The sequence below is a fragment of the Melospiza melodia genome, chromosome 12 (assembly GCF_035770615.1).
Source record: "Melospiza melodia melodia isolate bMelMel2 chromosome 12, bMelMel2.pri, whole genome shotgun sequence".
NCBI classification, from domain to species: domain Eukaryota; kingdom Metazoa; phylum Chordata; class Aves; order Passeriformes; family Passerellidae; genus Melospiza; species Melospiza melodia.
The window spans coordinates 21,616,942-21,640,374 of record NC_086205.1 but is presented as its reverse complement, the minus strand read 5'-3'; the positions used below and the strand labels follow the sequence as shown (position 1 = coordinate 21,640,374).

The following is a 23,433-nucleotide window of genomic DNA, read 5'->3' as shown; positions in this document are numbered from 1 at the left end:
TAACTGAATGCTGTTTAGTGGATTTGCAAAAAAGGCTTTTCCTCTGAAAATCTTAAAGACATCTGAGGTCTTATGGCTGGGGCCTTCACAGGGTTCCCTCTTTTGTGAGGGCTCCCTGTTCAATTCAGCTTTTGGATAAGATTTGGTTTAATATCAGATTTTTTTAAGTCCTGGGGCAGTGCTGTTGTGCCACAATCCATTTGGGAATAGCTCCCGGGGTGGACCTGGGTCAAAAAGGAATGTGGATGTTTATTAATGTTTTCTGCTGTTGTTGGTGTTTGTCCTTTGGGCCATGAATACTGAATATAAAGTCTAATGCCATTTCTATTAAGGACTGTAAGTATGGAAGAAATGTTCAATTTCAGCTCTTCTTTTAAAATTTGCCTAAAGAGTAACATTTACAATTCTTTAGCATGTAAAAGGTAGAAAAACTAATTTTTTATCATCATGTTACAGGGCAGGTGTTTTTGACAAATCAATTTGCATTAACTCTTGCAGTGCTTTATCTGTGTTCTTGGAAATCATTGAATTTCAACAATCTTCATAGAATATTTTTTTACTTTATTATTAAATAAATCTAATTGACACTCCCACCCCAATCTGATAGATATTCAAGGCAGGTGTAAAATTTACAGGTAAATTTAAAAAAAACCACCATTCTTAAACAATCTGAAATAGTTCTATTCATCCCTTTAATATCTTCAGCTATATTTTTAAAGGGAAAAATTATTACTTACAATTGTTATCTAATTCAGTATTTCAGCTTTGTTACTACAGACACATTAATTAGATGTGCAGATAACCACTCAGCTGTCAATTATTCATTTAATAATTTGCATGGGTGTAAATTTTAATTAAATGGCTTCTAACAAGCCAAGTCCTTTTCTGAGGCAGGAAGAGAGCCCAGTAGGGCTGTGCTGATATTATTGTCTCAGCTGATCTCTCAACAGCATTGATTACCTCTGCACAGACACCAAGGAGGAGTGGGATGATTTCTAAAAATACTTTCAAATGACAATATACTTCAAATAGAATTCAGTATAATTCAAAAGGTTTTCAGGATTCACTCATTCACTTCTCTACTGCCTCATTACAACACAAAGAAGGTAAGAAATATATTAAATCCTTTCACTAACAAAGTGTCTGAACTCAGCCTGGTTTAAGTGTTCTTATACTTCCCCCTTTTTCTCTTTAAAAACTCATCCAAGATTTTATTAAAAAAAAAATCTTTCTAGAGTAAGGAATGAATTTGATTAAAACCAGACTAAATAAGAGTTTTCCCATAAGTTAAAATGTTGCAAAACCAAATACAGAGAATTGATTCAGACTCATATGTACATCCTGTGAGACTTAAACAAATTGCATTAATTTCAGCCCCAAATATGTCATTAATTTCACATCTATCTGCTAGAATTGATGTGATTTGAATCACATCAGATTTCCCCTAAAATGTAATGAACAAAGATTTTCTTCTAACAGGTCAGGCAATTACAATTTAATGCCAACTTGTGATTTTGTGCACACAGTAACAAACTGAGAAGTCACTTCACAAAAATTTGCCATAATGAAGCTAAAACTAAGACTATTTTTCTCTAGTGAGGGATAATAAAAAATGTTGTTTACCTGCAGTATTTGATGTTACAGGCCTGGCAACAGCTTCTGGCTTAGTTTCACAGAGAAAGTCATCAATGGAGGGGCTCAGGAGGGGTCTGCTTTCCTGTTGCTCATTCACCAGCTAGCAACAAAGAACCCTAGGTCACAGAGTGTTCTTGGGATGCAGAATTTACAGAAATCAAACATATTCTCACAATATCATGTGCTTTATTTTTAATTGTGAGAGTAAGATATTGCAATCAGACTATGCACAAATAGCACTGGGATTAAAATAAAATAAGCTTTAGTTACTCTTTTGGGGCAAAATTATATTGCAGTTTAACAAATCACACAAAAATAAAGCAGCAAGATGATTTTTCCTTAGCAGTTATTGCATACTATTGCTTATAGGGCTAAAGTTACAGGGCCTGATGCAGCTCCCTTCAAATCCATGGTGAAGTTGCCCTTCTCTGTCACCAGGATGATAAGCAGGGCTTGTTTTTCTTTTTTTGAGGTGGTCTTTTTCCCCCCAAAATAACATGCTTCCCCACAGAACTTCCACAATAGCATTTCATCTGGCAAATAAGCATTAGCCCACTAAACAATAACCTGCTGAGACAGGAATTCTCTGCCATAAATGGTATGTGAATGACAGTGGATGGAGCCTGGTGAGTGTATGAACTTCCTGCATGAGCTCTGACTGTGGGAGGACTCATAAAATGCTTTTTATTTATGAGCAGTTTTCCATTTTTAATTGGATGAATGCACTGGTGCTCTGCTACCTGAGAGAAATCTCTGTGTTACAGGCTATTTAATGTATCAGAATTAAAAAGATAAATCTGTACAAATCTCAGAAATAAAAGTCTCCTCTTTGCCATCTATCTCTGATTAGAGGATAAGGATCTCAGCTGAGCTGGAGGGATGTCTGGTGGTGTGCCCTGCACTTACATTATCTTAATATCTTAATTTCTTTATCTGAAAAAATGCTTTCCCACTGTTGCTTTTGTCTGGAGGTGTTTCAGCTTCATTTTATCCTCTCCATCTTCTTCCCAACCTTCTGTTCTAACTCTTCTTCCATTGTTGAATTTTTAAAGTTTTCTCTCAGATATGTTAGAATTTTTAAATTTAGGATGCTAACATGGACTAAAACTGGCCAAAAATGGTATTTACTCACCCTCATGTTTGTTAAATACTGGCTCTGAGCTACTCCAGCAGCAGGATTATCTCAAAAGTTATTACAGCAAACCAGATTAGATTCACTGCTGTTCAGTACTTGATTTCTGTAGTGCAAAGCTGCAGCAAAATACTGGAGCTATTGCAATAAGAGACCCACTATTTTGGATCAAACCTTTACTCTGATATCCAGCACTGACTTGCTGTGCTGCAAGCCTTGCCCAAACGCATTTGCCCAGGACCTGAGAGCTCTGCCCTGAAACACCATGGAAGTTTCCATGGAACACAGAGGAGGGATTGCCTGCCCAGCCGAGTGCAGATGTGGCATCTGAGTTTAGAAATGTGGCAGTGATGCTGTCCCAGCTCCAGATGTGCTAAACCCAGACTGCAGATGCAGCTCACCAGGGAATTCATCATGGGGGGGTTTAACTCTACAGGTTGCTGCCTCATTCAATGCACAGAATTCCTGCTTAATTTCATTGGAAATTGCATTTATATCAACTGCACTCCTTTGATTTCCATTATGCCCTGGTCTACAAATTTACCTAAAGATTATGTTTAGGAATTAAGCAGACCTATATTTTCTTTCTATAATTTGGTGACAATCCTTCCTCATGACTACTTTGAAAAACATGTGGATGCCTTAAGAGTTGAGTCTTTTCCAAACTACTTTTAGTATTTTAAAATTTTATCTCAATATCAGCAAAAGATGCTTGTATATATTTTTCTTTTTGCATTTACACAGCATAAAAAAAGTCCTAGATCATTTGGAGAGGGACAGGAGGGAAAAAAGAAAAAGAATAATTGAAAATATAAAAACTTCTTAGGAAATAACAGTTTCTTGATCTGTAAGACTATCAATGGGATACATTATCACATAAGATTCAGATGCTTATCAGGTTTTCCATTACCTTCCATGGAAATTTTCTTCAATAGGTAAGAACGGGGGAAGGATGAAATGAAGAAAGAATTATGAGAACCAAAGTACCCAAGCTCACTCATTGCAGACAGTGAAGAATAGAAAGGCAATTTATTGCCCAAACCTGCTGCAGAGGTCAGAGGATAAACTCTGGGAAGACCAGAAATAATGTTAAGAATCAGAGTCATGGAGGGGAAGGAGATAAGACTTAATAAAGAGCTGAATTTTACCAAGGTCTAACTGAAATATGAGGTCTGACAATTTTTTCTCCTTTTCAAAGATGGCTATCATGTCCTTAGAATTTTCTTTCTTGTGTTCATTACATTTATTACATTTAAGGGAACACTATAAGAGTTCAACCTAGGCTAAAAAAATGAAGATTGAGTAGGACTGCAGTTGTTCTTCATGTGCACATAAAGGGGGAGTGGTCAGATGACACTGGAGGAGCAAAGTTATTTCAGCTATAGAGAGATTCTGGCCCAATAACAGAGTTCTAAACTGGGCATGAGAACGTCTGGTCTGGGAATTAAAAGAGCTGAACTATCACAGCAGTGAACTGTATGAACAGGATTATTTTCTTATTGTGGGGGGACAAAATGCCCACCTATTTAAAATGGCTTTTGCCAAGCCTTCTACATTGCTGTTTGTGACGTGACTGTGACCCACTGGATCCCTCCTAGTCCTGGGTCTTTTGCTCCCATGGCTAAGGACCAGAAGCTGTAGGAATGTCTTATTTAAAGACATTTCATGTTTGTGAAAATAATCTGCTTTCAATTCAAACATTTTTGTCAAAACAGATTGCAAAAACACGACCACGGCCACTAATTCTCAATAAACACAAACTACCTACGTATAGCAATAGAAAATATTAGAAAAACTATTTTGACATTAAGCAGACATTTAATGATGAATTAAGATTTAACAAGTTAGAGTGCCATGAGATGATATTTTTTCTGCAGAGAAGTGGGCAGGGGGGTAGGTTTCTGACATTACTCTGTAAGGAATGCCACTTGTTAAGCCCTTGGTCTCACACTTGGAATTTCATTTTGCTGCCTCATATACTGTACCAAATTTATCCCTTGCTTAATATTGCACAAGTTATTAGAGTTATATCAGGCATGAATTTGGAGTAGTACATAAAAGATTTATGAGATGAAAACTATGATCTATATTAAACCAATAATTTATGGTTCTCAAGCACCTTTCAGGCTGAAAAATCACAGAATGCCTTAAAACATTCATGAATCAAGGCTGGCACCACCGCAGAGCTGAGGAATATTATCTCTGTGTTGCAGATGAGGGGAGCAAAGTGAAATTAGGGAAGTGACCCAGCACTCCTGGGTGTTGGGGAAGCAGCACTGGAGGCAGGAGCTGATCCCACACTGGATTTATGTGCCCAATATCTGCACACACACCAAGTGGTAACTCAGCCTGGGAAAATGGAGGTATCTCAGTAGTAATTTAGCCAGTGGGTCCCATAAATTCTCATAATGTCTCTAGGAACTTAAATTCTCTCTGTAAGATTCACTTTAATTAAAGAAGAAGCCCACACACTCCTTTAATTGAGGGATTTGTGAAATCTGTGGAGGCTGATATTTCCTACTACCAACACATCTGAAGACACTCATCCATAGTACAAGATACTCCTAAATTCAAATGAGTCTTCTGGGAGCAGCACAGCAGAAAAAGGTGGTTTTCCTACCCCAGTGCTGCCACTGTAATCTTTCATTCCAAAAAGCATGAAAGTTCTTTTTGGAATTAAATTAAGTGGGGCTTTTGGGTGCTTTGGGAGAGATACTGGGAGAGTCAAAAGTGTCTGATATCAGCCCCACTGCTTCCAAATATGCAAAGCAAGGAGCATTTAGCAGTAACTAAGGTATGGACCTTCCATCCCATTTCGTATTCTCTCTTACACCATTCCTGATCTTGATCTGTTTGCAGTGCACAAAGCATGCTGGTTTGTTTCTTTTTTAAACTTTTACTAGGCCATAACACAATGCTAGTCTTTAAGATAAATTATTTAGACTCTAAACTGGGAGGGTTTCCAGTCAGGCATGGGCAGCTAATTAGCACCTATGTTTTGAGCACAGAGTGAACTAGTTCTCTTAAATTAAGTGCCTAAATTCCCTCCATGTTCAATAGGGAGAGATAAATGCCTAGAAAAGCTACTCCAGAGGGAGATTTTGCCTGCCCAATTTAGGCTGTCCCTAAGGAGGCTCTCAAAGGCACCTAGCTTTCCCCTGCTATATATGGGATTTATTTTAGAAGGACTGGCTCAAAGAGCATCTAAAATTTAGATGTAATTTGCTACTGAAGTGAGTTGGATTGAATTTTGGATTGGATCCATTTTGTTGCCTGAGCCTGACTGAATTACTCATGGCACTAATTTAGGAAACCCCAAACTACTACTGGGTAATCCCCAGTGCAGTTCAGCATCAAAGCTGCTCCTGGGCTCTGAGGCTTTTCCCTGTAGTGCCCCCTCAGTGTGTGAGAGGGTGGCAGGGCTGCCTCAGGGATGTGAGCTGCTGCACAAGGCTCAGAGTGAAAATGAACATGGGGGAAGGCAGGAAACATTGAACTCAGATTTTCTACTGGAAAAATGCTGTATTTGAACTTTGCTCTGAGAAACTTGTCTGCTCTTTGGGTGGCACTGGAACAGGAACAAGGGTCAGATTGATTCCAGCAGCTTTAAGTGGGAGATACCAGCTAATTTCAATCACCGATCATTTTAATGATACACAGCAATGATTTCTTGACAGACAGGTTCCCTGCACACGCCCTGCACTTTGGTGACGCTCGCTGGGATAGGAGGAAACAAATCAATTGATTTCTGGCTCTTTCTAAAAACTGATAAATGGGAGCCCCAACTAAGAATGTAGGTTATTGTTTTCTAGAGCATGACTGGAAGTATTGGCCTGACAGTCATGTCTGGGGATCATTATCTTGGCAGGATAAGAAATGGAAGAGCTCCTTTCCTGGTGGCAGAGAGGTGTTTGGAGAGGGAAGTCCTGACTAATTGGGTAGTCTCGTGATAAAATTTAATTGCATGACTTTTGTTTTTCTTCTTTTCTCATTTTAATAGTATGTTTATAAAGATTTCACAAACAAAACTACTGCTTCACACGCTTTATTTACTCTTTTGTAGTAAGCGTGATTACCACATGATTATGATTACTATTTTTCTTGGCTTTTTGCCCCATCCTTGTGCCAGAGTGATACATTTATTTTTCTCTGTAACTCTACTATGAATGTATGTCCCAATGAAGCTGACATAAGAGCCAAATATCTGGTTTGCACCAGAAGAGAGAATCGATTCACATGGCCCATGGAATACCTGACTTCTGCCTCTCATGAACTGTGGGAAGCTCTAAAACTGAGATGAATTCTTTGCTCCCTCCTCACAGAGCCCTCAGGTGCTGCAGCCTGTCTGGAGGCCAGGTGCTCCAATGCCCAGGTGATAACCAATGCTCTCTGGCCGGGCAGGAGGAGGTGTGGGGTGTGAGTCAGAGGTGACAATTCTTACCTGAAATCACACAAGCCAAGTCACCCCAGCGGCCATGGTTTGTGTGAAGTCAGAGAAGCTGTGGGAGGGTTACTGTAGACACTGCATTGGATATTTGAATTCAGCTGTGTTGTTTAAAACCCTTGTTAATGTTGCATCTCCATAAAGAGCAGTTGATTTTCTGAGTGACAACTCTTGTGATTTCTGTGTCACACCAACACCCTGCCTGTGCTTCTACATGCTGACCTGTGCAAGTTATGGTGTGTTGTTGTAAAATTAAACATCTCACAGCTCAGTGTCTCCTTCCCTCTGTTCAACCTGCTCTGCTGAAAGGAGGTTTAACATGGCAGTCGTGTCTGGCTCCTGCATTTTGGCCTGGCTCCAGCTGAGCACTTAAACTTGCCCTGCAAAACTCAAGGTTAAGCACGTGCTTAACTGTCCTGCTGGATCAGAGCCATGGGGGAAGAGGAGGAGGAGGAAAGTCACTCTTGTCATACTTTAACTGCGACTGTGACTGACAGTTTGGCCTTTACCCACACAGAAATGCGATTTATTGTAAATCTGCCACTTGCATTCATGCCTGCATGCTCCATGCACTTCTTTAAGTTAAAGGAAACTATTATCAAAAATGGAGTGCCTCTCCCTCCTGGGTGGTAGAAGATTTTATTTCTCATCTGGCCATGAGTTTTCTTTGTGGTGATACCTGGTGATTTCTGTGTTAGCCTCTCACCTGCCCCATATCATTGTCTAGGCTGAAGATCTACAGCAGTGATCTAGACAACATTTTGTCATCACCACAGATAATTTGAGATCCCTCCTCTGTTTTTGCATATGGACTGTAATTGCTTGAACACCACATGGATTTTTTTTTCTTGTCCTCTCTGTAGATTTTTCTTCTCAAATGAAGTTCTGCAGCATGTCTACAGTTAGGCTGTGGTTTTGGATGTGTTACTGTGTCTGGTCATAGGAACCAAATCACAAGTTCTTGTTAAATGGCCTTTCCCTGTCATGGCATGTCTGGTTGCTTTGGGATGTTTTCAGCAAATTGGAAAGCTTGAAACTCATAAGCTGTTAGTGAATTGCAATTCAGTAGAGCAGTTTCACTGGAAAAACAGCAAATTCAGTGAATCTAGAACTGTAGCACATGGTTTGCAACTCTTTAATAGGGCAGTATATTCAGGCTTGGAGTATTAATGAAGACCCAAAAAGTTTCTGAAAAGTAACTCCTATAAATTAATATAAAAACCAGAGCTAAACTTACATATTATATAATTCACAAAAAAAAGTTTGTCCAATCTTTTTGTCCTTAAGGAATAGTAAGGAATTTTGCAGTTATGAAATGGTATGGGTAATTTTTTAACTTTATTTAAAAAATACATCATCAATTCCCATGGTAATTTCAAACTAAAATTGTAATTTTGTGAAAAATGTATTTAATTTATGTGACAGAGAGATCTACATAACTTCAGGAAAGCAGGCAATTTATGACTCTTAAGGATATTGTCAAGGCAATTTTATTGTACTCATGAGAATATTTCTGCTGAAATTATGCATATGGCCCTAAAAGCAATAAATGTTGAGCAATATTTAACTTAGGAGTAAAGAATCAATTAATATTTGTACTGCTAAGCATGCATTTATTCTTTTTTTTTTTTTTTTTTTTGCTCTTTGTGTATTTACCCTGTCCCAATGGTAGATTGAAATGAGTTATCAATAGGACTGAGGATGTGTCTCCTGATAAAGTAGTCAAAGCTTCTGTAATAAATCAGATTTGAGATGTATAGAACATACTGCTAATAAACATATCATTAATCCTTTAAAAAGAATCCAAGAAGTAGGATCTCAAGCCTAGTTATCCTAAGATCAGTGAGGGAATTGCCACTATTCTCAGAAGGCAGATAGGAATGTACAATGAATTCTTGCACTCCAGACTTTGATAATGACAATAATCACAACTGGGATGATTTTTGCCTTTTTACCTGAACATATTTAACTTAGATAAAACAGAGTGAACTCTGGTTTAGGTAGGTGTAAAAGAGAAGGGAAGCTAATTGCATCCACAGGAACCTCCCACCATTCTGTTTTAATCTTATTGAGAACACATTTATGGAGTGGGCTGGAAGTCAGTGCAAGCCTAATGCTAAGAAGCTTAGAATGAACATGATTGATTCAAATGGGACTGTTAAGTTTCTATGGAAAACTGTGATTATACAATCAAATCCATGTAGTGAGCCCTTGATACACGCATCAGAAAATCTACTAACAACATTGGGAGCTGAATATTAGCTATCTTTAATCTGTTTCCTTTATAAAATTGAATGGAAGCATTTAAAAATCTCCTGTTAGAGACTTAAAAAACCCCAGACAACCCACCAAAACCCACAAAAAAGCCACAGAACAAAACAAATATAAGAAAAGCCTAACAAAGCAAGCAAGAAAAAAAACCAAACTAGACCTAAGCAGAAATATACCACCACTGCCAAAATAAGTAAATAAATACATATACACATATATACATACATACAAACATACAAAAAAGCAAATGAAAACCAAAACACCAAAACAGTGAAATTTAGGCAGTGGAAATGTTGAAGTATTTTATTCACAAGCCCTTAAGCAAATATAAATGTGCTTAGATCAACTAAGTATCAGCATGCAAATGAAGTTCCCTTAAAAAATAATAGTTCCTACTTTGAATACTAACTAATACCTTATAGACCCTAAAAAAGCCTTCAGCATCTGGTGGAGTTAATTGGGGGGTAGTCATGAAACATATCTCTTTTTCTGACATGTGCTGTAGCCTGCATTTTTCACAGGGGAGGATGAATTTCAGGGTTTTTCTTATAATGTAATTCCAGCTTTTTAAATTTCTTCTTTCCAATTCAAATTCTAAACCCTAAGTGTTTTATGGGCTAACTTTTTAAATCATAAGTGCTTGGGATCAAAACTGTGCTCTGAGCAATGTCTGTGAGGGTCCCATAAATTCTGAGTAGGCAGCTCCAATATTTTTCAGATAAAAGCAAAGGTGGGGAATGGTTTTCAAGATAAACTTTGCTTTTCTTTTTGCTGTTGGTGAAGTTTTCGTGGACTCCAATTTCTGTTCTGTATAATTCCAGAGTGCATTTGCCATAGGACGTTCATGGACCACTGCAGTTCTTCCTTCTGTTGGCTTTATAGGGATCCTACCATGAGTATCTTTCCAACCTGTGTACTCTAATAAGGAACCTAAATTAGGTGTGGCGGATCTGGGACAAATAACTCCAGTGACACTGTGAGATTTCTTTTGTTTTTGCTGGCAAAACATTTAAGCATGAATATTTTTACTGCTCAATAAAGCAGTTAATCATAATTTAAAGTGTAAGTCTGGGTCAAAGTGTGTGATTGAATCAGATCCTTTGAAGTTCACTGACCTGTAGTAAATTGGGAATTTCATAGCTGACTGCACAATTAAACTTTGACTTCAGGGCATATTTAGGTTTAAATTTCTCATTAGGAAGTAATTCTGAAGTAAGATTTTTTTTCTCCTGACAAATGCAAAGTAGCTATGAAGAGGTTAAAACAAAAGTTTTATTTTGCAATTTAAACCAAATTTATGCATAATTTTTCTAATTTATTTCTCTACTTCTGGTAGAAGTAATTGGTTCATAGCTTAATATTCAGGTAATCTTTGAACCTTCAGCAAGCTTTCTTGCACGTTATTTAGGTTCAATTCATATAAAAAAATACCTTTTTTTCATTTGTCCCAGTCTCATGAATTATCTTTTAAAAGATAAAGGGAGACAGCAACACGGATAGAGTTATATTCTACAAAATCCTATTAGAACTGAAAGATCGCTCTCTTGATGCTTAAAGTATTAAATTTGGCAACTACTGAATCCTTTTTCACACCAGTAAGTGTGAAGAAAGTGACTTTTATAGAAGGTAATTGAGACAGGGAGACAGGATTACAAAAAATAGATACTGAGAGAGGTCCATTCAATTACCAGCAATACTCCTCTGCCTACTGTAGTACACTCATTACTGCTGGAATGGTGATTGAGGTTCCCAGTTGCCATATACTGCCACAGCCCCACAGGAGTCTGCAGTACATTTTTGGTTCATGTTATTTGAAGATTTGCCTTCAGTTTTGATGATATAAAACCATATCTGATGGTGTAAAATAATCTGTGAATTGGAAACATAATTTAAATTTAATCCACAGCACTTATTCAAAAAGTAGGTGTCATATTTTAAAAGCTGGGGTTTTGCTAGGAGCATTACAATAAAATGGGGCTATTTATCTGTCTTGTTCTGTGCTGGATGTGTTTTTATCACTTTCCAGAGGAAAAGAGCAAAGATCTGTATTTTGAATTACAAATTCAGGAGCGTATGTACATTATCAAAAAAGCAGATTTAGAGACTCATCTTTGTGTATCAGATTCCAATTATGCTTCCTGTGGAGTCTGTCTCCACAGTCAGACATGATTAATCATTCTTTCATCAAGGACTTTGGAAATGAGGGATTTCACTTGTTTTTTCTCTTGGAAAAGCCAGTATTCTGTCTGGGCTTGATCCTTTCATTTCAGGTTTTTCTTAGGTAGCTGTAAGGTTGGAGCAGCATGGACACCTAATGCATTAAATGACTCTTAAGATGTGGACCTGCCCACTCTGGGTTTGGTGGTGTTGGGACCTTTGGGAAGACCAGGCTTTGTTCTCCTGACCCCTCTGGCTTGGGAAGTTTGCAGTGAATCTGGAACTGGCTCCACCCCATGAGCAGCAATGATATCCACCAGTTTCACCATGTAGGGAGCAGAGACAGACACTGGGATGGGGATGGCTGGCACAGCAGAGCGTGTTCCTGCACGGATGGTGGGGATGGAGGCTCACACGGACACACTGCAGGGACAGCATCTCAAACCAACACTTCAGCCACAGTCAGGGACAAACGATGGATGCAACGTGGTCGTACAGCTGCACATCACACACACATGATGCAGAGATGGCCATGGAAAATACTCACTTTTTCACTTGATTCTGCTTCCTTTTGGCTTCTGCACCCCTTTGGTGCATAGCAGGGAAGTAGGTATTTGTGTTTAGTGGAAGAAATTACACTGACTAACAGACACAAGCATTTTACTCATAAATTTATCATAGACTATTGCTGAGGAGACTGACAGACAGCCACTACAAATGGTGTGTTAAACATTTAATGAACCCAGGCTGAACTCCTGGCCCTGTTGAAGCCAATGGAAGATTTTTGCACATCAATCTTTTTTGGGGTGCAGTGAAGGTTTAGAGCGGGGGGCATTTTATGTGTGTTTTTAATTGCTTGTTAATCACTTAATGGAAAATTATAAATGATGCCTTAAACAGAGCATCTTTTTCCTCTGTGCAATTTCTTCACAGACATTGGAGTTCACCATGAACAAAACCTGGTGTTCAACAGGGCCTGGAGGAGGAGGTGCCAGACCTGGTTTCTAAATTAGTAGATGATATTTCTAGAATGTGTATTAGTGCAGCATATCTGCGATGCTCTGCTGGAGAAGTACGTGCTGGTGTGTGTGTATCTTAGAACTTTCTAAAGTACAATAGCTGTTATCCTAAATCATGAGAGGAATAAAACAAGACTGTGGATTTAGTTTAAGGCTCTCATGTAAAACCAGCTTCCAGCAATTTCCATTCCTGATGAGCTGGGAGCATTTATGTGCAGTAAATATCGGCAGTAAACTAAATGCACTTGCCTGGGGAACAAATTCATGTCAGCAACATGAGGGAATAAAACCCACTCTCATAAAAAGAGTGCTGTGGTTTACAGCAGGGTTCAGTCACTGTCTTTAAGGAACTAATGGAACCACCAAATGCTTGGTGGCTACTCCAAGGTAGGTGTAAGGTTTAGTGTGGGGACGTACGTCCTTCCTTTGACTGGAGGTGTAGAAATGAAAGCAATGAGATGTGCCAAGTCACATATTCTGATCCAGACCAGGAGCAGAACCCCAGTGAGAGCTTAGGAATGGGATCCGAGATATTGGAAATGACACTACTGTGAACGGGTTGTTTCTTATTTTACATATGCACGGAATGGGAATATTTTATATATGAATTGCAAATGAGTATTTATGGCGTGACAATTGATGGCATGAATTAGAACCGAGATTTTACACTGGCTTTAAACAACTTTCTGGTAACTGAACTGGGGAGAAAAAATGCATTTTTGTTTAAATTTTCACGTCAAACCATCTACACCCCCAATATTCACCCCAAGCTATTTTCCCCCCTCAGTGAAGCAGCGGGATGGGTCACCCAGCGGGGCCGGGGACTCGCGCAGCGCCCGCGGCCCCCTCAGAGCCCCGCGCTCTGCCCACCTGGGATGCCACAGTAAGGAGGGGCTTTTCTTCTGCAGACTCCTCTCTCGGAATCTCCTTCATCACCATGGCCACAGCCTTATCGGCCGCCCTAGCGCCTTTGCCCTACAACAGCGAAACCAACAACGGCGCCAGGTCAGCAGCGGGCTCCGGCCGCCCTCACGCGCGCTCCCGACCCGGCCCGCGGGACCCGGCCGCGCCTGCGCCTGGAAGCGAAGCTCGGTTGGAAGCAGAACACACACACACACACTGGTTAAAAATAGTAAAAACAAAAATAATAATGTAACAAGTGGTCCATCAACCCAATGGTTAAGGAGGCAGTTGGGGTCTAGCCGTGGTCTGGTGGCTCGTTCGAGTTGCCCCAATGAAGTCAACAGGAATCCGGCACTTTCCTGCTGGGCCAAGGCCTGCTGGAAGTTCTCCCATGCCAACCTTCTGCAGGATAGGATCCCCAGAGCAGCAGGGGTTGGAGGATCAGCCCATTGATTTAATTTTAGTTATCCAAGTTTGTACCCAAAATACCACTTTGTGGTTTTTTTCTGTGTTTTTCTTAAAAATAGCGTCAAGTGGAGTTTTCAAATAAAGCACAGTTCCTTGTTGTTCACTGAGGCAAACTCTCCCTGAAATTTGAATGTATAATCTGGACCCACAGAGTTTATAGCTCTAGTAACATTTTAAAAAGCAATTCACAACGTATAAACAGTCTGGGTTTTTGCTAACAGAACATACGGAGCCAAATTCTGCCATCGTAGGCATTGCTACAGCTCTCCCTAAAATGATCATTGTTGTAGAACTTACTGTAAGGATTTTTTTTTAAGCTACACTTTTCTTAAACTTCTATTAACACATTGTAAACATTCTGGACAAGGTTAAGATATTTTAACATTTTTTAATATAAATTAGCCAAATAAAAAGTGCACCAATATTATGTGCCATGCTGTTTGACGCCATTCTTTTTATTTAATAAGGGTCTTTATCATCTTGGGTTCACATGGGTTTCTGTATCTTGATCTTTGGTCTTATTTTGATCTCTGCCTCTTGCAAGTGACAGAGAAGGTGGGAGCTTACACATAAAGCATCACAGCAGAGCTGCATTATGCCAGTGACCCTGGGCAGGTCCTTATTATTACACTTTAAAAGCTCCCATTGATTTCCATGGAAGTTTTAGCTGAGCAAAGACTGCAGGATCTGGCTCCATAAAAGAAGTATTTTACACTTGACTTAAGTATATTTAAATCCTTAAAAGTCTATTAACAGAAGGGGTTCTTTGCTAAGACATCATATACAAGAGTTATCTTCACTAGCAGTATATTCTGTGTCAAGTAAACCCCCACTATTGCTTATACCAAACTACAGATGGTTTCAGGAATATTTCATTAATTGCAGGTAAAACCATTACATACTATTGCAGGTTCTAAACAGGTTTTATTACTGGTCAGGTCAATATTAGATTAGCTTGCTTGTGCAACACATCACAGATACCCTACAGAGAGTTCTTTGCATGCTGTAAGAAATTCTCAGAGCAGAAGTGTCATAAATGATAAGCATGCTGGACTTGTGATGCCTTTGATATCCAAAGAACTGCAAAGTCATTGTAAAATTAAATATATTAAATTCAATGAGAATTACATTTAATTGGTAAGCATATCAAAGGTTCTGGGCCAATTACGTGTTTGTTCATGATTCACATGACATATTCCAGGTCTATGAAGCTTGTTTCCAGTATGACACATGAGCTATCATTAGCTAGCACTAATAGCATGCTATTGGTCTTTATCAAATGTAGTCCTTTTGTGCTGAGTGCTAGAACAAAATCGTTTATCAGCTAGGAAGGATGCATTGGAAAGCATGCAGTGCTTTTTATTTCTTGCAGAGTAAAAACCCACCAAAGCAAAGGTCAGGTCACTTTTTTGAAGACAGAGCCACTTTTTCTTCAAGGTTTCACCTACTGCCTGAAAAGAGTCATGATACTCGTATTAGTGCCTGCTGTTCATCCTCCGCACACGTAACTGCAAAGCCCTGGGAGTGGCTGACACCAAATGTAAAATCTGTCTCACCAGTTTAAAGTGGCCATGCTACAATGGAGAAAAGCAACCCAAAGGATACCTCTGTGCTGTTTTTAATGAGCAGACTTAGTTTATTTGCTGGGCAAAGCAAGTGGTTTGATGCCACTTTTTTAAAAAATAAGTTAGAACTTTGCCTTTCCTAAAAGTTAGATCTTTAACTTTCCTAAAAAACTTTCCTGTGTGAAAGTCAGGTTGACATTTCTGGCTGTTTAGCCCATGCTGTGTGAAACATTTTGAAACTAGAACTTGGTAACAATTTCCTGGACGCCAAAGAGAAAGCCAATGCAGTGGAATAGTTTAAATTGTCAGATTCTGCTGGAGAGGTACACAGGGGAACAATTCACTGGAAATGCAGCTTTTTATTCTGTTGACTAGAAATTAAACTGTTGTCCTATGTAAGGCAGGTAACCTTGAAAATGTTGGTCTCTCTTTCCTGCAGTGACCACTGTGTACCCAATTCTTGCCTATGAAGCCATTAGGCCAAAGAATTGGAGAGAAATAAAACCAGTTTTTCTGTGGTCAGGATGAACTTGTTACTGTTGTCAACTGCAGCTGAAATTAAAATCTCCAGCACATTTATTTCAATAACCATTAAAGAATTATTTTTAAGGTGCTATTTACTTAGCCTCTTTTGATATTAAGTGTTGTTTCTTAGCAAGCCAAAGTGCTATATGAATTTACCTGGCACAGCAGTTTATTGCTCAAACCTTGTAATTCTGTAACAACTCATTTTAGACATGTCAGAACTCCAAAACAAAGAGTTTGTTGGTAGTGGAGGTTTGCAAGGTCAGTTACTTTCTCCACAGTTTAACAATTGTTTAACAATTTAGTAAATAAATTTCATTATTCCCTATTGATTTGCAATATAGAAATGGAAACAATTGTGATGTAGAACATGACAACCCATGTGCAAATTATGACAAATGTAAATTGATGAAGAAAAAAATGTATTATATGTTTTAATGGAACATACTCCTTAAGAGAAACTGAGAAAGATGTCAATGTTTTGTTATTTGATACATTAAAAAATGCAGCATTTCCTTTAGGTAATATCTCCATAGTAAAATAAGTAATAGAGTTCAGAGTATTCCCCTGATGCTAAATACTTATAACAGCATTGGGTTCAAAACTTAATAACAATTTCTGTAAGCTTTTCCTTTGGGATCAGATAATGAGTAGTAATAGACATTTCCATAGGAGAACGCTGATTTAGCAGGATTTTGTAAGGAAATACTTTTATTCTGCTGCTGTTTCTAAATAGTTCCAAATTCAATTTTGTACAAGTCACACTATTTAGATGTGGTACTTAGTAATGAGTATTTGATTAAATTACTGTAAGAGCATCTTAATATAAATTTTTAGTGCAGCATAAAGTTGATTTTTAAAACAAGTGATGCATATAGCTTTGTAACCATGCTCATCCAGGATAAATCTTAAAGTACTTGGGACCAACAGATCACCTTGAGGTCCTGATGGACAGATCAGAATGAACACATGTTCACACTTGAAACACTACTATTTATTGCAATACTCTATAATTCTGTAATTATTTTCTTCATTACAGTGATTTGCAAATTTGTTCTTGCATATCAAAAACCAACAGTCAGTGCTGTGTAAATGTTTAACATTTTGACAACAGTATTTAAACTATAATGATTAATTGCAGAAATTCTTTGTTGTCATCTATGCAATAAAAGGATTTTATCTAAAACCATTTCATAATTTTAAGTTTGCTTTTGACAAATATTTAAGGTACTTGAGTCCTAAAATCACTTTTCAGGAATATTTATAGCATCTGTTCTTGTGAGAAAGTGAGCAGAAAGAAATGATCAGATTTTCATTTTTTTAAACATGCATACATGAAGAAAGTATTCCTTCATTACACAGACCTGTGTCTGTGTAATTTATTTTTCAAGGATCCTACCAAGCTGTTTCAGCTTTAATTGACACACTACAATGCATCCCTGTTCACAGAAATCATCTCAGCATGGGCATGCTTAAATTTAAACTTCTGTAAAACAGAAGTTTTAAGACAGCTTTCCTTATAAATAAATTTGATAGATAAAAGAGTCATCTTCAGGCAGTGCTGGCACAGGTGTGGCAGGATTACTGCTTTCATGGGCATCTCCCTTTCTAGCTGAGGAGAAACAGAATAGCATTTATAAATGCAATGCCAAAAATATGGCCAGATCTCCTGACCTTTCGCACTGGGCTGTTGAATTGAAATGCTTGAAAACAAAACAAAACCAAAACCCACCAGTTCAGGACATCTTGAAGCACCAATCTGCACTTTAAATATCTTTAATAGGTTGGAAGGGCCTTTTTAAAGGAAGCTTTGTGAAAGATGCATTAGTGAGAACTTGGAGTTTGAGGAGCTGTTGTCCTCCTGTGCTGGGAGAAGGCGCAGGGAGAGCTGCAGAACGTGCTGGATCTGGGAGCCTTGGCTGCCCTCCAGATCCCCCAGCAGATGATGTATTAGAGCACCAGCTAAGCAGCCTATTCCAAATGGCTTTATGCTCCACAAATCTTCCTGTTTTGTGCAACTTAAAAATAAAAATGAAGGGAAAAACTTGGCTTTATTTTTTTTAAATCGTGCAGCGCTAAGGTTTTTTACCTCTCAAAATGAGCACACAGAGCTATACAAAGGTACCATGGGAGTTCCAGGCTCCACAATACAGCTGTGAGCTCTTGATTTACATAGGATCTGTTTATGACTTCAAATTTTCCCTTCTCAGGCTTTTATGTTCATGTTTTCTGCATATGCCTTTCTTCTCATCTATACTTTGCTACTTTTTTCTAGTGAGGTTTTGCTTGCATTTTATATATAATTAAAAATAATGAAGAAACATGTGGTGAGGCAGTTCTATGGACAAATACAAGATTGATATTTAAACAGAAAATTCTGTTTTCATCAAATCTTATGGTATTTTTTTTATTATGAGCTTAATAAAGTCAAGTATATATCTAAGATAAATGGAAACACAATTCCTTTAGGCAGTGCCTGTTTGGCCATGGTGAGGAAAACTGAACAAGCTCTCAGTCTTGAACTGGAAGCAGCCTTGTCAGGGTTCAGACTAGATTTCAGAACCTGAGCTTCTATTTTGATATTGTATTTGCATCATTTGGAACCTCTTATCAAGTTCTCTGTGATTATCCAAACTCTTTTGACTCGTGACCTTCAGTAGCTCATTCTTACAAGAATATGATGAAACACAGAGAGAGTTGGTTACAGACAAGGAAGCAGCTATAGGAAGACTTGCCCAAAAAGTAATCTATAATAAAGCAGCTAAATCCATATTGGCTGAGTTCACAGTGTTCTACTCCTCTTTCATCTCTTTCCCCATATTTTCATTCTTATGTTGGTGGAATAACAGATTTCAGAGTTAAAATGGGAAGACTTTACTGCATTCAGGAAAAATGGCAAAGAAAGGGACATAAGCTTATAAAAGGCAATCAGCATAAATATTCACATTTCCCCTCTCTGGGCTGTGTCTTATGCCCATTTAAATGTCAATAGTGTGGTTAAACTGAGTTCCAGTTTGAGAAGCATTTGCATGGAAATGGCACTGGAAGGGTTTCTGTTTATTGACTCTCAGTAGCTGTTGCATCACGTGTGCTCCCTTGAGGAGCTGTCTCAGTCTGAAGCTATAGCTTCATTCCCAAAGCCAAGTGGGACAGCTTCCAAACATCTCTGGTGGAAGCTCTGCAAGACCCATTTTGCTCTCAAGAACTTGTGCAAAGTCACTTGACTCAATACATCTGAACACAAATTATGACTGGAAATTAATAAACAATTCTGTCAAATCTAACTCATTTTCTATAAGCTAGTATGATTCCTGCAGGCTAAGAGGAGGAGGAGTAGGATGTGAAATAAGGTTTTTTCCTCTCTTAAGTCAAAGAGTTTTATTTGGGGTATAATAGGGAGTGCACAGTTTGAGATAACAAGTTAACAACACTGTAGCATTGGAATAATGATTGTTTTTACTGTAAATAGTAAATCCAGCTGGAAACATAGGGCATGGTTGGTGAGAAGAAAGAGGTCTGGGAGAGAACTAATATTTAGAGGTTGTTTAAGGTTCTGCTCCTTTTATAAAAGAGTTATATAATCAATCTCCTTGTGATAGAAGGCTTAGATGAGATGTTTTGCAGTCTTTTCTTTCTTTGCAATTGTCATCTTTTAATAAGACCATTGTGAATATGTAGAAACTATTTTTTAGCACTTATTTGATTGACTTAATAATTTGGAATTGCTTTACCAAAGGGATGAGTCCTTTGACTGCACAATGGTATATGACTTCAAAATCTGAGGGAATAGCTGCGGGGTTCCTTTCATCTCTGCTTAGTCTGTGTCAAGGAACTTTGTGAAATCACTGGGTTTAGCAACTGGAAATTTTAAATTTGTTTGGTAGTCTTCAGCAGAGAATTAATACTGAGGTATTTTCTCTCCCATAATTTGAGTTCCTTTTATGTTGACTTCACTATCATGATCCCCAGTCATAACATACACATAGCAACAGAATTACTTGCTATTATTTGCTATATTGCCATGATGATGCATGTGCTGAATTAGAATAAGAGATTCCTCTGGTACCAGTTCCAGTGAAATTCCAGGAGATCAGGTCACTTTCAAAATAAACTATTGTGGCTAAAGTGCTGTCTGTTGTTTGAATGTTTACTGCACACATGATGTGTAAATGATGGATTTTGCTCCCTCATTTCCTCCCAGCACATGATGCATTGTTCTTTGAAGTGGTAGGGGTTCCTCACCTCCTGCAACAGAATTTTTATGGTTTTGTTTCATGAAACATTCAGAGAACTCAGACTAACTCTGCAGTCTGTTTAGGAAAAGCAATGAAATAAACTGAGAAGTGGTGGTATTTTATGTAGAAAAAATCAGCAGCTCATCAGTGAGCATGAATACAGGACATCTTTGTAGGAAATGCAGAATATAAAACATTGTTCCAAGTTAACTGGAACAGGCAAGGTTTTAAAAGGCAGCTGTTTATTTTACACTTTATGTGTAAAAGACAACTGGAAGTACAACTGTGTCTGGAATATGATGCAAGATATATTTAAAACAAAGTTATGCAGGTTTTGATGTTTAAATAGTATAATCTGCACTCTGCCAGCCTGGAACATAGAAGAAATATGCATTTTTTCCAGTTGTTGTTCTTGTTCCAGATATCGTTATTAAATCCTGCACTTCACAGTTGTAAACCTGTGTAACCAGAAAATGAATTAAATCCCATTAGCCTCATATTTTTGTTAGTGCAGACTTTTTCTAGATTGGGCAGACACTCATCAGACATTTAGAATGAGAAAAAGACAGGCAAAGGAACAAACAAAATTTAAAAGAAAAAAATCTCTGACAGAGCTTGAAAAAAATCTGAATGCATAATAATCTGATCATATCCTACAGATACAGCTCTGTGAGAGTTTTAAGATAATTTTCAAGTCCTGAAACCGTGGTTTTCTGCACAGAAGTTAACTGGTACTCCTCTAAAGAATATAACAGAAATTTCTATCAAAACTGTTGGAGGGGTACAACAGTTGCCTGTTGTTTCCTCTTGTTTTACATTACCAGATTAAGAGTCCAAATTGCTTATTTTCATAGTCAAGGTTTTACTCTTATTTTGGAAGTCCTTAAGGAAGGTGTTGTTTAGGAAAGGTGGAGTTATGTTGAATGAGGGTCACTGATGAGATGACCTGTTATAAAATTCTGCATATTGTTTTGAAAAATGAGGTATGTATTTAAATAAGTGAATTGGAATATGTCTTTTGCTAGGTACCTAATCTCAGAACCATTTAAAAATAGTATTAGTTCTTAAATTACTTATTTTGATTGTTCTGGTTTTGTTTATGAAGGATGACAGCTTGGGCACAGAAGACAGTTCGTAATGCATTGTCACCACTACTAACTCTTACTGAAGATTAGGATGAAAATCTCAGGATTTGAGTTCTATAAATATTTGGTAAACATTATGTGATCAAAATTCATGTCCTCAGTTTAATGTTTTCATACAGATTCTTTCATGGTTTGTGTATAGCCATACAAGATTTAATTCTGTTTAGGATTTTTGTTTTTCTTTGGCTTGCTTGTTAAACACCTTGCTCAAAGGCTATTACAAACAATGAAAGCTTTTATAAACATGAAAAACTAAAATAGATTTAATCCAAACATAACAATAGATGTGATTCTACCATGTAAAAGGATAGAAAGATGATGAGGCAGAGAATTAATGGAACAAAAAAGTATCAAAGGGTAGCTGGAAGTTTGTGACTGGATTTTTTGAAGCAGATTGATGTTACTTTCTCATCATCTGTGATTAGACCCGTACATATTAAATAAGGAAAACATATCATACTGGATGGCAGGTTTGAAAACAGCAGATCAGGATAGTTTATGATTGAAAAATACTTTTAAGACTTATTTTCTGAAAAAATGACTTTTCTCCAGCCATGGTTCTAAATGCTGCCAGGATAAATTTAGCCCTTCCTGTAATACAAACATTTGATTCCCACCATAGTATAAATTCTTGATACCCTTGAATTTATTATGTAATTTTTTTGCCACAACCTTAAGATGTGAGTCCTTTCTACAGTGAATGGTGTCAAAGTAGGACTCTTTTAGCACTTTGGTCATAAAGGGTCTTTATGCTGTATCCTTGACCCAAAATTCATTCTGATTCTCTTGTGCTGTGTGTTCTCTGCAACAAAGGGTTCAGAGCCTGAGTGTACTTACCTCCAGAATAAAACCCTATTTTTAACCTGTGTAGTAGAGTATATTTACCCCCATATTTTTGTTCCCTGAAAAGAGTAAATTGTCACTTATCAGACAGTGGCAATGGCAGAGGAATTTGAATAACAGTGTGGCTGCAAAATAACTTCATGTCCCTGACCTAGACACGGCCTCTGCATGCACTTTCAGCTTCACAATGATCTCATCTGATGTTCCAAAGTATGTTAATGCTGCAAATGCTGCAAATGCAACATTAACAGCATCATATAAAAGCAGCATTAGCAGCATCATTTAAACCTATTTAGAGAGGATTATGCTACTGTCCCTTCATTTACACAGTTTGGAAACCTTCAGGGAGAAATTCTTAAAATTGAGGTATTATGATCGTGCTCTTAAAAGATGTTCCTAATTCTCTGACGTGCACAGTTAGTGTGGAGAATGGATTTTTCTACTCTATTATTGCAAATACATTGTAATTACAGACATGAAAATGAAAAAAAAAATGTAGGTGCATTAGTAGATAATTACTTTGAGACTTAATCATAAGTTCAGCTGCCTTGGACAACTAAAAGTTTGTTCTAAGCAAAAAATCATAGAATGATTTGAATTGGAAGGGATCTTAAAGACCATCTATTTCCAGTTCCCTGCCATGGACAGGGACACCTTCTACTAGATCAGGTTGCTCAGAGTCCCATCTGGCCTGGTTATCTATCTTTACTGTTTTAAAATAATTTTTTTTGCATAATGGGCCAAATCAGTTACATTTGTATAAATCTGCTCTTTTGCATATATTTGCAAGTACTCCATACTCTTTTTTGCTTTGGTGGATTTAATTTCATTTTCATATCAATGACAGTAATTAGCACCTGGCCTTCTCTACAAGGAGCTGAAAGCAACATCTCTATTTCTGATAGCCAGCACATCACTGATACTGGATATTCTCTGTACTGTTCTGCTTGAATAGGCATTTACCCTCTCCTATAGAAATTTTTTACCTAATTTATTTATTTTTGCATACTTATATGGTAAAAAATATCTACTGAAGAAAAATCAAGAAAATGATGTACTTATTCACTCACTTCATACACACTTTTAAAATG

The 23,433-nt window shown here is 37.8% G+C and overlaps 1 protein-coding gene across 12 annotated transcripts in view; it reads right to left on the bottom strand.

The window, feature by feature from the left end:
* PEX5L (peroxisomal biogenesis factor 5 like) overlaps window positions 1-23,433 on the bottom strand; it is a 102,635-nt gene that overhangs the window by 26,208 nt on the left and 52,994 nt on the right. For 4 of the 12 annotated variants that reach the window (XM_063167247.1, XM_063167252.1, XM_063167254.1 and 1 more), the window contains 4 exons: window positions 15,415-15,480; window positions 13,529-13,633; window positions 12,187-12,225; window positions 1,624-1,735 (listed from right to left, as the gene is read on the bottom strand). In XM_063167247.1, the coding sequence (XP_063023317.1) occupies window positions 1,624-1,735; window positions 12,187-12,225; window positions 13,529-13,633; window positions 15,415-15,480 (322 nt within the window). The remainder of the gene's footprint in view (window positions 1-1,623; window positions 1,736-12,186; window positions 12,226-13,528; window positions 13,634-15,414; window positions 15,481-23,433) is intronic. The other 8 variants (XM_063167255.1, XM_063167243.1, XM_063167249.1 and 5 more) reach the window with 4 other exon arrangements.